General features: G+C 37.6%; 1 protein-coding gene and 1 pseudogene across 1 annotated transcript; both read left to right on the top strand.

Annotated features, from left to right (window-relative positions):
• The first annotated feature begins 415 nt into the window (after positions 1-415).
• Positions 416-4313, top strand: LOC130136261 (disease resistance protein L6-like). Its single transcript, XM_056306487.1, has 2 exons — positions 416-1219; positions 2637-4313. Exons 1-2 carry the CDS (start codon positions 558-560, stop codon positions 3760-3762), a joined length of 1788 nt encoding a protein of 595 aa, XP_056162462.1. The 5' UTR covers positions 416-557; the 3' UTR covers positions 3763-4313.
• A 4041-nt stretch (positions 4314-8354) lies between these two features.
• LOC130136262 (protein SUPPRESSOR OF npr1-1, CONSTITUTIVE 1-like) lies at positions 8355-10131 on the top strand (annotated as a pseudogene).
• Positions 10132-16007: the final 5876 nt, after the last annotated feature.

Below are 16007 nucleotides of genomic sequence, written 5' to 3' on the forward strand. Positions count from 1 at the left end.
TATAACATTTCAATCGTAAAATGGAGTTTATCCATCTTATACTACAATATGTAACAGGCTCAAAGTGAGTGGGCAAAATTTCAAGTGGGATCAAAAGCTTTTATATATATATATATACATATACACCAAAATACCTTTTTCTTGTGGAAATCAAAAAAAAAAAAAGGAAAGTTCAACGGTGCAAAGCACAGGGACTAAAGCTGTCTATTTTGACCACTTTTTCTGGAAACATGCGACCGCACTCATTGCTTGTCACGTGCAGTTCAGGCCAACTCTTAACTTTTTTTCTTATTTGGCAAGTGAGAACCGCTCTGCAACTTGAAGCTCTCTCGCTCTCTCTCCCCACTTTTCATCTTCTCCAACACTTGGGTATTGAAATTTTAACAGCACTAGTCTATTTCCTTTGGTCATCTTTCTTTCCATTGTTCTGCGTCATTATTCCTCACATATTGTCTTCTTCCTAGGCAGGCATCTCGTATTTCCTGAGAGGCATTCTGGTTTTCTTCTCCGTCAGACTTGAAAGCAAAAATCAAGGGCAGAGTCAGAGCAAAGACAAAATGCATCATCCCATTTTTGGGCATTTCTTCGCCGTGCTCGTGGCACCGATTCTTCTCCTTGGGCTCGCGTTCTATATTCTCAATAAGAAGAAAGCTAGTGTGCGTAAAAATGTAGAAGATGCTAATACTGGCACATCTGGTTCGTTGATTGCACCGACGGGAGCTAGATCCGGAGGATCCAGTTCGTCTCCAACAGAAACTAAAACCACGCTGACTGGAAATCACTATGAGGTGTTCTTGAGTTTTAGAGGACCAGATACTCGAGATGGCTTCGCTGATCACCTCTACAACGGGCTCGTCGATGCCGGAATTTGTGCTTTCAGAGACGATGAAGAGCTCCGCCAAGGCGAGGAGATCGGCCCAGATCTTTCGGCGGCCATCAAGAACAGTAAGATCCTGATTCCCATTCTCTCCGTGAATTATGGTTCGAGCAAATGGTGCCTAGATGAATTGGTTCAAATAATGGAGTGCAAGAATGATAACACGGGAATTATAGTGTTGCCTATATTCTATAAAGTGAAACCAGCTGACGTGCGATATCAAAAAAGGAGTTTTGGAGATGCATTTCATTCGCGTGAGAAGTATTTCGACCCAACGACTTTGGAGAAATGGAAGCAGGCACTCATTAAAGTCTGTTCCTTGAAAGCATGGGAAGCCAAAGGGTACTTCATTTTTTCACCAAGACATTCTCTACTTTCTTTTAATTTGTGTGGGAATTACTTCTCTGATTCCTACCTGATTCATTTTCTTCCTTTTAATTTTGTTTAATAAAGAAAAAGCAGTAAGAGTTCTATAAGTTATTCTTCTCTTTAGAATTACTTTAAGGATATTGACCAATCCAATTATAGATTTAATTGTTAGGATCCCATTCGCTTGAATAATATAACAAGTTCTACATTATATTTTACTTTTATATCCAAAGATTTCTGAACATTGTGTCATTTTTTTTTCATATTTATAGTATAAGCTGCACTGATCTTCATCACAAACTTTTCTAATTACATATTTATTTGAGATTAATAGTACAACTTATCGGTGGCTCCTATTTAAAGCTCATGACATCATATGCCGTACATGTTGACTGTCAAAACCATAATTCTTTATCTTCTCAGGTTACATTTATCAAATCACTAATGTCGTTTTTTTTATCTGTAATCATTAATGTCGTTGATTAGTTGCCATTGGAATTATTTTTATAAAAGTAACATTTCACTGGTTATATATAATGATGACATATATAAGAAAAGGAAAAACGATTTTCTGTATTATATGTTTGTTTAAATAATTTTCAATCCATTTTCCTATCTTCAACACATCTTTCTATCTCACACTCCTGCATAAATTGAAGCAATGTTCTTCTTTCGGGGAAAAATAATTCTTCTGCTTCCCAATCAAATAAATATTAGATCAATTATAGTCATAGAACATAGATACTCAAAAGGAAAATAAAGCACAACCTGTTATCATCCCATAACGCAGTGAAAATTGATAAGAATACAAATCTAGAATGATACTAAATTCATAACAGGAGCAGAAACTTGTAAGTGTGTAGAATTGTGCAAATAAAGATAAATCCCCTCAATTGTATTCAGGTAGTAATAATATAGCACTCTGAACGATTTTCAGGAGCTGAATTCTATTAAAAGTTATGAACTCTTTATTGATTGATGGCTGAACTCTCATATGGGCTGGCTTATTGGATTTTTGCCTATTCAAATGCTCTAGAAAGCTTTCAATGTTACGTCCACATCATCCCTAATATCTTTAACAAACAACAAGTTTAAAATTACATTCATATCGATAATTTATATTATATTCAATTCATTAGTGATACCTCAAATTTTGTCTAGCTCAATTAATTACATCATAGTAATAACGGAATGAGGCACGCCATGAGAAGCAACCATCACCATTTCCCACTTTTAATCTTAGCATATAAGATAGTAAATGGAGGTGTGGCAAAAACAACTCTTTAAGTTTTCCAATTATCCCCAGATTTATTTTATTATCATGCTATCATTAGACAAACAATACAAAATTACTGTTGCCACATATTTGAACTCTTGTCACATTTGACAGATATGAAGGAAAATTGGTGAAATCAATTGTCCAAAAGGTGTTGAGCGAGCTGAAGAAAGAGTTTGAATTGGTTATTCCTGAGAATGTGGTCGGAATTGATAGTCATGTGGAGGAGATTATGAAATTTGTAGATAAAAATTCCAGTGTTACCCTATTTGTTGGCATTCACGGAATGGGAGGCATTGGTAAGACAACTCTTGCTAAAACTATCTACAACAAACTTTCCCACCAATTTGAGTATTGTAGCTTCATTGCTGATATTAGGGAACTATGTAAACGTAAAGGCCTTGAGTACTTGCAGAATCAGTTAATCTTTGCTATATTGAAGCAAAAAGATCAAGTCTATAATAAGGATGAAGGGATCAGCTTCCTCTCATCTAAGTTTAAAGGTAAGAAAGTCCTCATTATTTTTGATGATGTGGATGATGATGATCAGTTGAAGGCTTTGGTTGGAAATCACAATTGGTTTTCTTCGGGAAGTGTGATCATTATTACCACCAGAAATGAGGATATTCTTGACAAAGCGAATGTGGACTACAAACATGAACACAAGGAATTGGATAAGAATAAATCTTTGATTCTGTTTAGTAGACATGCGTTTCGAATGGACGCTCCTCCAAGTGAATTCAAGGAACTCACAAATGAAGTTTTATTCACAGCAGGAGGGCTTCCTTTATCTCTTGAGGTTTTAGGTTCCTTTTTTTGCGGAAAAAAGGCAACACAATGGGGAGGTACAATAGAGAAGTTAAAAAAAGTTCCTCATAGGAAAGTGCAAGAAAAGTTAAGGATAAGTTATGAAGCATTAGACAAAGGACAAAAGCAAATATTTTTGGATATTGCTTGTTTTCTCATTGGCACTGATGAGAGAATCGCATTCTACATGTGGGACGACTGTGAATTTTTCCCGAAGGAGGGAATTGAAGTATTGAGATTTATGTCATTAATAAAAGTTGGAGAGGATCATATGCTTAAAATGCATGACCAATTGAGAGATCTTGGTAGATGGATCGTTTGCGAGGAAAATGAGAATGAGCCTCGGTACCGTAGCAAGTTATGGGACTCTAAGGAAGCCTTGAAAGTGCTAGAGGAAGATGAGGTAACCGTTTCTCTTCTTTTTCTCCCTTAGTCCATGTTTTATTGTCAGAGTGATGTTGGTGCTCTACTTAGTGCTTGCTCTAGTGAATCTAATATTATTTTCCTCGTGTCATTCAATTTACATGATTATGATTATAAATTAGGAGGTTGCTCTCTCTTAGTAAGTATTGCAGCTTATCTGAGATTTATCTTACTCAAGTGTACATTACGAAGTTTTTTCCAAGAATGAGGTACTTTCAAATTTATTAGAAATTTAAAAGGGGTATTCTACATTGAAAAAATCTGAATTAATATAATTGAGTGGGTTACGTCCTTGACACTTGCAACAAATAACTTGACTATGCTACTGTGAACAATAACTACTTAGGATATATAAACCATAGAATTCTAATCTGTAGGTGTTAGAATTAATACGATTGGAGTAACCGTGCCCACATTTTTCATGAAATATCAATCATTATACCCTAATTGAAAATGGAAGGGATATTTATTTTATTTAATATTAGGTTAGGAGTTACTTTTTTTACCAAGAACAGGAACATATATAGACATCCATAACGTTTTAGCGTATTTCATGCAATGACTTATTTTTTCCACATAAAAAGAGAAACGTCTTATTTTTATCACATAAATGTCCCGGAGATAAATACTCTAAAATTATATTTTGTATATAATTAAGTATGTGATTTTATTGTATTTGTGAAATTAATCATAGTTTGGACTCTATTACTTTGAATCCATCATTCAGTTTGATTCAAAGTTGTTGCTCAAAAGACTAGCACTTGTTTCGTTTTCAACATGCGACCTATTTATAACCTCAAGAGCCAATTGATATATTAGCAATGTCAAAGCTGATGTCAATTTATTCTGTCTTTTGTATCACATCATAAAATAAACTAAACCAACCAAAAGAAAAATAAGTATGCTGTATATTTTTTGTCTAACTAAATTGGTATAACTAACTTTTACAACTGAAAAGGTACATTATTTGATAAAACTGATACAAGATCTTCTTTTAAGATTATTCCTACATTTAATCAAAATATATAAAGTTATCTTCATGTGTTATCAAAAAGTACAATCAACTTTGATAAAAAAAAATGTGAAGTGCGAAGCATGGAATGAGCACTAGGACGACTTACAAATAAAGAAAACGAAAGACATTTAAAGCATAATTGAAACACATTCATAACTCACTCCTTGGATATTTGGGAGTATACAGTCAAATGCAAAAAAAAAAAAAAGAGGCACAACCTTTTGAACAAGGAACAAAAATAATACAACCTCAAAAATTCTAAAAAGAAGAAAAGCTCAAGGACAAAAATGATGTGTGTTACAAATTCTGTCTCCTTAAGTCGCTACACGTCATCCTACATGGCTCATGGTGCTGACATGCCAATGAACCCCATTAATCATGACCACAAACGACACTTACCAAATGCTAAAAATGTGGTAACAAAAATTATATACTAAGGCTGCGTTTGGTTGTTCGGATTTTTAAACAGGATAGGACTGGATAGGATAAGATAAGAAATCCTGGGATTTCTTCATATCCTATCCACTGTTTGGTGGACTACGGATTTAAAGTCGGATAGGATAATTTTTTTTTTTTGCTATTCACGGGTCCGGAGGAGTTGGTGAAGGACAAAAAGCTGAGAAATTTTTTTGGTGAAAGCGTACAAGGTGTGGGGATGAAGATGACGGCGAGTGGAGCGTAGGGTTTCTGGAAAAATAGGCATTAGAAATCCTATCCAGGTCTATCCCACCCCCCCTCGGATTTTTTTATCCGGTCTATATCCGACCTTATCCTATCCTCGACCACCATCAAATACAGGATAGGATAAAACATATCCCATCCTGGCTTTTATCCGGTCGACCAAACGCAGCCTAAGTTTGTTGACAAAGATTATAAATAAATAAAAACGATGCCGTTTATTGTGTTGGTTGGTGTGGCTCGCTGTGTGTCAGCACAATGAGCCATGTAGGGTATTTGTGATGATTTAATGATAATAATGGACGGAACTTGTAATGGGAGTCCGTTTTGTCCCAAGATAAAAGGTTGAGCTTTTTTTTTGGTACGTTCGGAAGGTTGTATTATTTTTGTCCCGGTTAGGTTTTTTTTTTCTTTAGAGTTTGAAGGATTGTATTGCTTTTGTCCCAAAAACAAAAGGCTAGGCTTGTTTTTGGAATTTGGCCACGAGTATACTCAAACTCTGTCGATTGTTGAAGATGAAAAAGCTACACACTTGAAAACAACGAGTTTTGATGACCGATAGGATTTCTTGATAGTCTGAGAGGGAGGTTTATCAGGGAAATAAATAATTTGAGTATGATTACTTCTCTCGGAGGTTGCTTCCATTTGTTTAACTACTCTTCTTTTGGATTCCTTTTAGCTGTTGAAATCTAATTCCTTCTCCACTGAACATGTCATTCTCCTCTAAGCATCCATGAAGTCTTGCACAACGTTGTGAAGTACCATAAGAAACGTTCTGGTTCGGAGAAACTGACGTATATTTAAAAATTCATGAATTTTCTGTATTATTTCTTAACTTCTTATGCATAAGTGATTTTTCTCACCGAGAGATTGCTACACATTTGATTCGCAGCAATAGCTATTAGATTTCTAGTTCATTCTGATGAAGCAATTATTCGTTCGTTGGATTCAAAAAATAGGTTAGAAATAGCTATTCATGAAATACCTACTCTCTCAAAATCAGGAATAGCTATTCCTAGGGGGCCAAGGAATTAATAGCTATTCCATGTAGCCAAGAATAACTTCAATTTTCATAATTCAGAAATGACTTTACATTTTTAATAATTAATTATTTTAAATTAAAACAAAATAAGGATTGTTTATCATACTTGGAAATTTCAATTATTTAAAATTATGGTTGATTTATAGTATATCAGATTGTAATCTATAATTAAGTGATAATTTATGCTACAATAATAAGTTATAGAGAGCATAAATATAATTTATATTTCAAGTTACTTTTCATAAAATAAAAATCACATAGGATATTAATATAACTACTATCACAAGTTTAGTTACTCATAATTAGTTATGAATCCAATGGAAAAAACAAAAACCAGTATATGTCATTTTTTCTATTAACCGTAAGTAGCACAATCGAGTAAGATACACGAAAATTATACATAATAAAAAGCGGAAAAGAAAAGGACTTTCTTAGGTTGAATTTTCTGTATGTCAAGAACAGTTTGTATTTCCCAATTGTCACAATTATTACAATGACTATGTCTCTACGTGATTGGAGTTCATTTGGACATCTAATTTGAATTACAGAAAGAGAAAATCTATTTCTATTTGATCATATCAACTTTTTGATTTTGCACGTTGTAATTTACTTAAATACCGCGTATTGCATGTGCGTCCTAGCTAGTATAGTAATGAAGCTACATTACAGGAAAGAAGAGTGATTAACAAATCGTTAAGTTTGACCCTATGTGAGCCATTAGATCGAAGTGTGAAATTACGTTTTTTTTTCTAGCCAAAAAAAAAGAAACTATAAACTATTATTCATAATAAAATAAAACACGAAGAAAGAGAACATAAATTTTATTAAGATCCAAGTACTTATGGACCAATTTCAAAATCAAAGTTAACATCCTTCACTTTGTTAGCCTTTGTAAATACAGTTTATTGGCCAAGGAAGGAATTATATCTTGACTTTGCTAATCTCTAAAAGACATCGATGCATGTTGATAGAGATATGAACAAATGATATTAGATTATTGTAATTGGATATAAATATTAATAGTGTTGATGAACATTGATTCTTATCTATAGGGAACAAAAAAGATTGAGGCCATTTGTCTTAGGAAAGACAGCTCAGAAGGCCTCGGCAAAACAGCTGACCAAGGTGGTGATATCCTCACAGGCAAACTATTCAATAAGTTAAGGAATCTAAGGTTCCTTCGCACGAGTGGGGCACATTTTAGTGGAGATTTTAAAAACTCAATTAAGAAGTTAAAATGGCTTCAATGGCAGAGATGTCCCTCGACTTTTGAAGCAAAGAATTTTCATCCAAAGGAATTAGTTGTACTCAATTTATTGGCAAGCAAGATATCCGATGAATGGCGAGGATGGAGTTCTTTCATGGTAAGATGGAAGAACAAGTCTATTTTTTCTTTTCTTTTGAATCATAATCACTCTGGGCTAACCTCTCGAAAATTATAATATTTTTTATCAGATGGCGAAGAAGCTAAAATATCTCAACCTTAGAGACTGTGGATATTTAGAAAAAACTTCCTTCCTCTCAGCTTTCGAGAATTTAGAGGTTCTGATCCTTGCACATTGTCGGGGAATAAAGCAAATTGACTCTTCGATTGGAAACATGAAGAGTCTGGTATGCTTGGATTTGACGAAATGTCGTGGGCTCCAGGAACTGCCAGCAGAAGTTGGTAAATTGGAAGCACTGGAGCAACTCTTTCTAGCATATTGTTCTGACATTTCTTCACTACCAGACAGCATAGGAAACATGAAGAGTCTGGTACGCTTGGACTTGAGGGCATGTTGGTCGCTCAAGGGGCTGCCAGCAGAAGTGGGAAAATTAGAAGCACTGGAGCAACTGGTTTTGAATTACAGTGGAATAAAAGAATTACCAGACAGCATAGGGGCTTTGCAAAACCTAGAAATTCTGAATATTAGTGTAACTCAGATAAAAGAATTACCCAAAGATATTGGAAAACTGAGAAAGCTCCGAGAATTAAATGCTTCACAGTGCCCATGTCTAAAAGGGGAAATGCCAGAAAGCATCCGTAATCTTTCTTCCTTGCAACGCCTTGATTTGATGGATTGCCAGAATCTCCAATTGCCATCGGTGCTTCCTTCCAGCTTAACACATTTGTACTTCGGCCATCAAAATCGCAGATTTCCTTCACTTTCCAACCTAACCCGTCTCAAGGAACTACAACTTGGTGGCAAATTTCTCGAGTTAATCTGGGAGCATCCAGCAACACTTTTAGAAAAATCCCTAAACATTCCCTTCGAGTTGGAATCCTTGATAATCTCTCGGTGCAAACTTATGGAAACACTGGACGTTTCACAATTGAATTATCTGAGGACATTAGATGTCGATTTTTGCCCTAATTTACCTGCAATTCAAGGTCTTGACAAATTGAAATATTTGGAAGGATTGACTATCACACGTTGCAATTCAATTAAAAGGCTCGACCTTACAAAATCCAAGGGTCTGAAGGAATTAAAGGTTGATTGTTGCAAAAATTTAGTTGTAATTCAAGGCCTCAATAAGCTTGAGTTCTTGAAAGTGCTAGATATCTCTAAGTGCGCTTCAATGAAGTGGCTGGACCTTTCAAAATTGGAGGGTCTAAAGGTACTCATGGCTCAACATTGCGAAAACTTGGTTGAAATTCAAGGTCTCGATAGGTTGGCGTCCTTGGAAGTGGAATGTATCGCTAACTGCGCCTTCAATTCAGAGGCTGGACCTTCTAAAATCAAAGAGTATGAGCTCAATATTGGAAAAACTTAGTTGAAATTCAAGGTCTCTATAGGTTGGAGTTCTAGGAAGTGATAGATATCTCTAGGTGCGATTCAATTCAGAGATTGGACCTTCTAAAATCCAAGGGTGTGAAGACATTAAATGCTCAATATTGTAGAAGTTTAGTCAAAATTCAAGGTCTCGATCGGTTGGAGTTCTTGAAAGAGCTAAATATGTCAGGGTGCACTTCCTTTGGAAGGTTACCATATTTATGTTGCTTTGACACCTTGCATAAGTTGGCAATCAACTGTCGTGAAAACCTTCATGATGTTCAGAGCCTAGAGAGATTCCCATCCTGCTCAAGTTTATGGATTGAGGATTACAAGTCCTCAGTAGAATTCCCAACAGACATTGATCCTATCAAATTGTCATGAACTTTGGGAGATCCCGGGGTTGAGGCGTCAGCATCTCTAGAACGTATTGCTATCTCTGGATGTTCCTTGATCGAGAACTTACCTGATTTGTCATCGTGTACCAACTTGATCAGTCTGGTTATGCAAAATTGCGAGAAACTGACTGAGCTTTGAGGGCTGGAGAAATTGGGGCAACCGGTGGAATTGGACATTTCTAGATGCAAGTCACTCAAAACAATACCAGAATTATTTGGAACTCAAATTTATCGAAATTACGAGAGACATTCACGGGGCTTATATGAAGCAATGAGAGAATTTGGATATTAAAATCAGGATTAGTCAGAATAGTTAAGATGATCCCCAATTCCTAACAAAGGTACATAAAGCAGGTAAACTACCTTTTCCCTTTTAAGATCTATAACCCAATTTTCATTGGTATTTCCTGTTTGCAATTTCTTTTAAGATTTAAAGCCTTTCCATTGAATTTCCTGGTTGATAGTGTTATTGTTTTCTTACTTGAATTCAAGGCATCCGTGGGGTAATGTTCGTGGAAGTTAATGTGTGCTTTGGCATAATGTTTCCGCTTATAATGCAGTAATGGAAATAGATCAAAACGCCTTCTAAGTACATCATTTATCATTAGCCTTCGGGTAAGATTCTTCATCCTATGCAGAGAAATAAGGATTCTTCGCGTTTAATGAATTCTGCAATGCTGGAATTATAGAGTAAAAACTGATGTATACGGGCATTTGATAGCATGCTAAAGGTAATCGTATAGGTCGAGAATTGCTAAATAAATGACCCTGTATGGAGGTCCTTCTAATGTGAGGTTTTAGCTGGCCTTGCATTGACCATGCAGTTCATGACTGCATGTTTCTAAGGTACGCTTAAGAATGAATTTACGGTGCAAAATGAACATGTTGAGAGTGCATCCCTTAGTATGCATACGCTACTGATTTAGGACAAAATTTGTCCAACCATTGTGTTCCACACACTTTATCTCACAAAATTGTATGCATTAGCTAATTAAGGAAATCATATCAGTTGAGAGACGCCAAATGCAACTTCTCCTAGTGGTTTGGTCATGAACAAACTAGGAAACAGGCCAGAAGCAAAACCATTGTAAATTATTTGGATCAATCAAGAAAATAGCAAATTCAATTTTACTTACTATGAATCCATGTTCATTTGCTTTGAATCCAGGATATACCTAAAGTCCAAGGCAAATAATAGATTATCCCAATGAATACTTCTTAATGTTTGTAGAGTTAGTAATGCCATCTGTCATTTACTAGAACTTTTGAGCCAAGCAAATGATCAAGATGGCAGACACGAACGAGAATGTCTTTCGACATAATCAGCTGCATTGTGAAATGTTCCCTTATATTATGGATAAGCTCTTCCTAGTGCATTTACTTGCTGAAAAAAAAACACACATGAAGCGTTTTCATAAGTTTCTTGAGGAAACTTTCGTTTATCCTATATGCCATTCAAAAACTGTCAGTGCATTAATTTTGATACGTGAACAGGCATAATAAGAAAGAAACATACTATATATCCCACAAAAAAAGGCAGCTTAAGTTGAATTCACTATCCAACTTGATCAAAGCTTCTGCGGTTGATGATGTTAGATGCCTATTAGTTGGATTGAAAAGGTAGAAAAAGAAAATTAATATTAAGTTTGACAAACAAAGATCTGTAAACTTTGGGTGTTATTAGTAGTTTGCTGATGTTAGTTGCTAGATTGATTTCATTTTGTTCACTGGCAGGATTTGGTTATTATTCCACCTGTTGTGATGTAAATGCTGAAATATCCAAAGGAGCTTTCAAAAGGCACTTCTAAAGAGAAACATCCTTGGAAAGGTAAAGGATGTTCGCCTATTTTTATCATGCATTGTCCTGGTTACAAACAACAGAAACATTGCAGGGCTGAAACTATCTGTTAAGAGGTTTTTGAAAGACTGAAAGTCTAGCCAATTAGTCTAATATAGTGCCCAATAATTTGGACGATTGTATTTTGATTTGGTATAATAATCGGCACCTGCATGGAGGTCTTTTGGAGTCTTTATTCACAGAGAGTTGTTGCGATTCTGGTTTTGAAGCTATTTGATGTTTGGCTGCCAAACTTTGTTGGGTTAATAAAGAACTTACAGGTTCTTACTTTGGGAAGCTGTCAAAGTTGGCTTGGAATGGTTGTATCCACGATGGTTGGAAGTCTTGGAATCAAAGTTTTGCAACATTGAGATCTTATTGCAGTTGATTTTGCTGTCAGAATGATAGAGGTAAAAATGTTTCTTGTGTGAAGAACAAGGTCGCTAGAGTCCAGTGACGTGCATTTGAAATTGAGCTCTATTTGGGAAATTGCAGCTCAGTTGTAACAAAGGATCAGCTATCATGAACATGCAATTTTGGAATCCGATTGACCATTTATTTTTCAAAAACAGCTGCGCAATAATTTGTAATGTCCATTGTCAGTAATTGTAGCGGTCTTCATGTGCTCAGATTGCTTATTATCCCTGTTGCACTCTGATTAGTTTAGCTTAGTGCACTTCCTGTTCTTAGACTTTTGTTGACCTGTCTTGATTCTACGAGTTGTCCATGTTTCCTTCTCTGTTCTCCTTGAAATGTTTTTTGTCAAAATTCTATTGTAGCTTTGCATTATATCAAATTGAATACGAAGTGTACTAAGAGTAAGAGGTCTAAAAATCAGTTCACTCATTGGGCATTAGCTAATAATGTGCACCGTTCCCTCATTTGGCCTTCCAGTGATAAAGAACCTTTGGTGGCACCAACGCCTCGGATTATGCCTGGTAGGCCTAAAGAGAAAAGGATAACAGAGGAAGGAGAATCTAAAAATGGATTCAAAGTGTGAAGACAGGCACAGAAATCACATGGCATTTGTACTTCAAGCGAGGCCACAAATCAAGAAATTGTCCATGGAAACAAAAGGAGAAGGTAAGGTTTATTCATTCTGTGTTTCTAGTCTCTGTTTGTATCAATATTTCTGACTTTATTTTCTTAAGTGAACAGATGAAGAGATAGCCAGACAAAGAGAAGGAAGTCACAGAGATGCATCATAACAATGTTACCGCTCAAAAGGTATTTTTAACCTTACTTTTACGTAACTATCTACTTGAATGATTATAAGTGCCATTTTAACTTGAGTATTGTTTGCTTCTTAATAGCGTTGATGGGAAGGCAGTCGAGTCATTTCTCTACCAAGAGATACCAATAATGTTGTGGTCAATGCTAAGAAGGTAGAGAGCGCATCTCACATATTTATCACTACAGTAGGATCAGAGGCAGAGCTTTATGGCAATAAACGAGTTGTTATGTAATATGCATTTCTTTCGTCCAGCAGCAAAAGGAAGATGGTATGAAAAGGAAGGAAGAGAAATGAAAAGAAGCAGGTGGAGCATTTGAAGGACATTGGAAGTTTTGGATCAACAAGATCTATAGGTAAAAGGAAAAACGACCAGAAGTAGCTGTTAAAAGAGTCGGAAGTCCGACATGCTATAGTACCTTTTGTTGGAATGATACTCTTCAATTTAAGATCAAGAGATGGAGTCTGTCGTTCACATTTCCCGTTAGTGTTTAAGATGTGGGAATGATACTGTTAAGACCACAAGCATTCTGTGCAACAGTTTTTTGTGCTTGGGAATGCGTTTGATATTTGAAAAGTAAGTGCAGTTGGCCTTATTTTTGCCTAATCTGTTGGTGTTATAGACAAGGCTCAGTCCCCAATGACAAGCCAAGCTTGTTTAGAGGTAGGACATGAATTTTCTCATCTAACAATTTCGACAAATTTTCATTCCAAAAAACAGCAATTTTCTTCGCAAAATGAAAGAATCTAAAAACATTTCCATTCTAACAATTCGATTTTTTAATTGCAAAACACCAGCAATTTCCATAGACATCATCACTAGTAAAACTAGAGATCCTAATCCTCGAACTATTGAGCAGTTCCAGCCGTGGAACATTGCTCTCGTCCAAGTAAAGACCAAAAATGAAAATCCACACCATTCCTTCAATAACTTTCCCAAATCATTTCTGCTTTCCAAGACCTCAATGTGATCTCCACACCTAAGAACACCAGCTCCTTTTACAACAAAGATGAGCTCCGTGGCACAAGCGAGCCCGTCACCATCGACCCATTTCTCCCCATCGAGATTCCTCAAATCCGAAGTGCCTAAGCAAGGCAGAAGTCTCCGACTCGAGCAACCTCAGCTCCAATATGGTCGAATTTGATGTCTTCACCTACACGGGCATATATTTAGGTGGCGCGCCCTCCACGACCCCAACGTCCGCATCGTCGCCGGCTACACCTCAACACCATCAAACCATCTTCTGCCCGGAGTGCCGCAAAGTCCCAGAATCTCCGGAGCATCTCCTCCTCCTTTGTGACCGGACAAAACAGATCTGGTCAGACTCTCGGTTGAACCTCGACACCTCGCCGACGAAAATAACCAGAGTTGACAAGTGGATATTGCAAAACCTACCTTCCCGAGCTGGACCATCCTCTCCACAGCAATACTTGCCGGTCCTCACAGATGCTATTCGAGAAATGGAATCACAGCAAAAAGAAGCACAAAGGACAAGTTACGTCACCTCCCGACCACTGGATCCCGCCGCCTGAGGGTTCTTGGATGTTCAATGTCGATGCGTCCTGGTGCGGTGAGTCGCAGGAGGGAGCGGTCGCCAAGAACATACACGCCCCTTCGGCCCTGGGAGCTGAATCCCTCGCGGTGAGTGAGAGAGGGTCTGTCGTGCGTGGAGAGGACATGGGAGAAGAGGAAGCTTGAAACTGATCTGTGCTCAAGCCCAAACTGATCTGCGGGTCGTCATTACTTCTGATAGCTTATAAGATGGTTTGCCAACAAATACTGGCCCGACCAAGTGACGCCTCCGTAGCCCATTGTTCGCGAAATGCTAATCAAGCCGCGGATTGGGTGGCAAAGCCTGACTCTCTTTTTCCGAATTGGCTGTCTAGAACCCCCCCTGCCCCTTTGGTCACTATTATGTTTTGATTTCGGACAATCTTGTTGTTTAATTCCTTCTTAGCAATGAAAGTATGGCTCTTTTCGACCAAAAAAAAGAAAAAAAGAAAAGATATGATATGAGTCTATGACCCGAACTAATAGTTTCAAGATTTTAGATTAAATTTCCAGACGCGTATCATTTTCTGTCAATCATCACCCTTGGTGGAGAAGATTATAGGTTTCTGGAAGTTGCTCTTGTCATTTCTTTTCATCGGTGATGTTGCCCTCTCGATACATGTCTAACTGTATTTTCTTTCTCAGAATTGAGGGGGTGAGAGAATCTCTTCCACTGTTGCAAGTGTGGTAAGCTTCAGTCATCCTGAGCTTGCGGCAGCATAAATAGTGATGGAAAGAACCTATGTTAATTTGCTTCGCTGACTGTCATGTTATACAGGTTGCTGCTATTCGATTTTGTTGAAAAACAGCCGTCCTTGCGTGGAAGTCGCAGTGAGATGCATCCTGACTGTCCTGTTTGCATTTAGGTCAAGCTCTGTGATTGAATGGTTATTATGTATGTGTGCATTGAAATGAGTGCATGGATTGAAAGCAGACGTGACAGTCTTGCCTTGTGGGACACACAGAACTCATTATGAGAGATGACAGTCTTCTCTGCAGGATTTAATTTGGTGATCATTGCAAACTTTACTCTTTTTAATTTGGTGAGTCCTGTGTTAGGGGGGGGCCGGAAACGGTATGTAAATCTTTTTTTATACTAATTCAATTCTAAATTTTTTACTTTTATCTCAATTTAGTTCTTTTGATTAATTTTAGCTAGATATTACCGACGTGGATGTCGGTCGGCCTACGTGGCACCGCCGATGATGACTTGGATAACTTTTAATAGTATTTTAATATTTTTCAAATTTTTTTATTTAAATTTTTTTTTCTTTCCCTCTTTTCTTTCTCCAGCCGATCACCAGACTGGCGATCGGCTGGAGGCCAGGGCCAGCGGCACTCTCAAGGCTTGCCAGCCTCACTAGTGATGGCAAAGGCGAGCCTCGCCAGATCCAATGAGGTCGGGCCTCCCCCATGGCTGGCGAGGCTCAACCCTTGCCAGAGGCCCGACCCTTGCCGGAGGTCGCAAGGTCGTGGCCTTCAACCTCGTTGGATGGCCATGAGGCCGAGGATGGCCATGAGGGCGGCCTCATGTTGGGACGGTGAGGGTTGAGCCTCGTTGGCCATGGGTGAGGCCCAACCTCGTCAGATCCGGCGACGCTCGCCTTCACCGTCGCTGGCGAGGTTGGCAAGCCTTGATAGTGGCCGGCGGGGCTCGCCGGCTGCCGGTCCGGGGACCGGCTGGAGGAAGAAGAAAGGTAAAGAAAAAGAAAAGAAATAAAAATGAAAAAGAAAAAAAAATTCAAAAAA

The sequence above is a fragment of the Syzygium oleosum genome, unplaced genomic scaffold (genome assembly GCF_021117445.2).
Source record: "Syzygium oleosum isolate NSW1041296 unplaced genomic scaffold, Sole_v2.1 Sole_v2.44, whole genome shotgun sequence".
NCBI classification, from domain to species: Eukaryota; Viridiplantae; Streptophyta; class Magnoliopsida; order Myrtales; family Myrtaceae; genus Syzygium; species Syzygium oleosum.

What these genes read in the sequence shown, in the direction of transcription:
- LOC130136261 (XM_056306487.1), top strand. Translation starts at nt 558, where the DNA reads ATGCATCATCCCATTTTTGGGCATTTCTTCGCCGTGCTCGTGGCACCG. An exon ending in AAAGCATGGGAAGCCAAAGG is followed by an intron (nt 1,220 to 2,636) that starts GTACTTCATTTT and finishes CACATTTGACAG; the next exon opens with ATATGAAGGAAAATTGGTGA.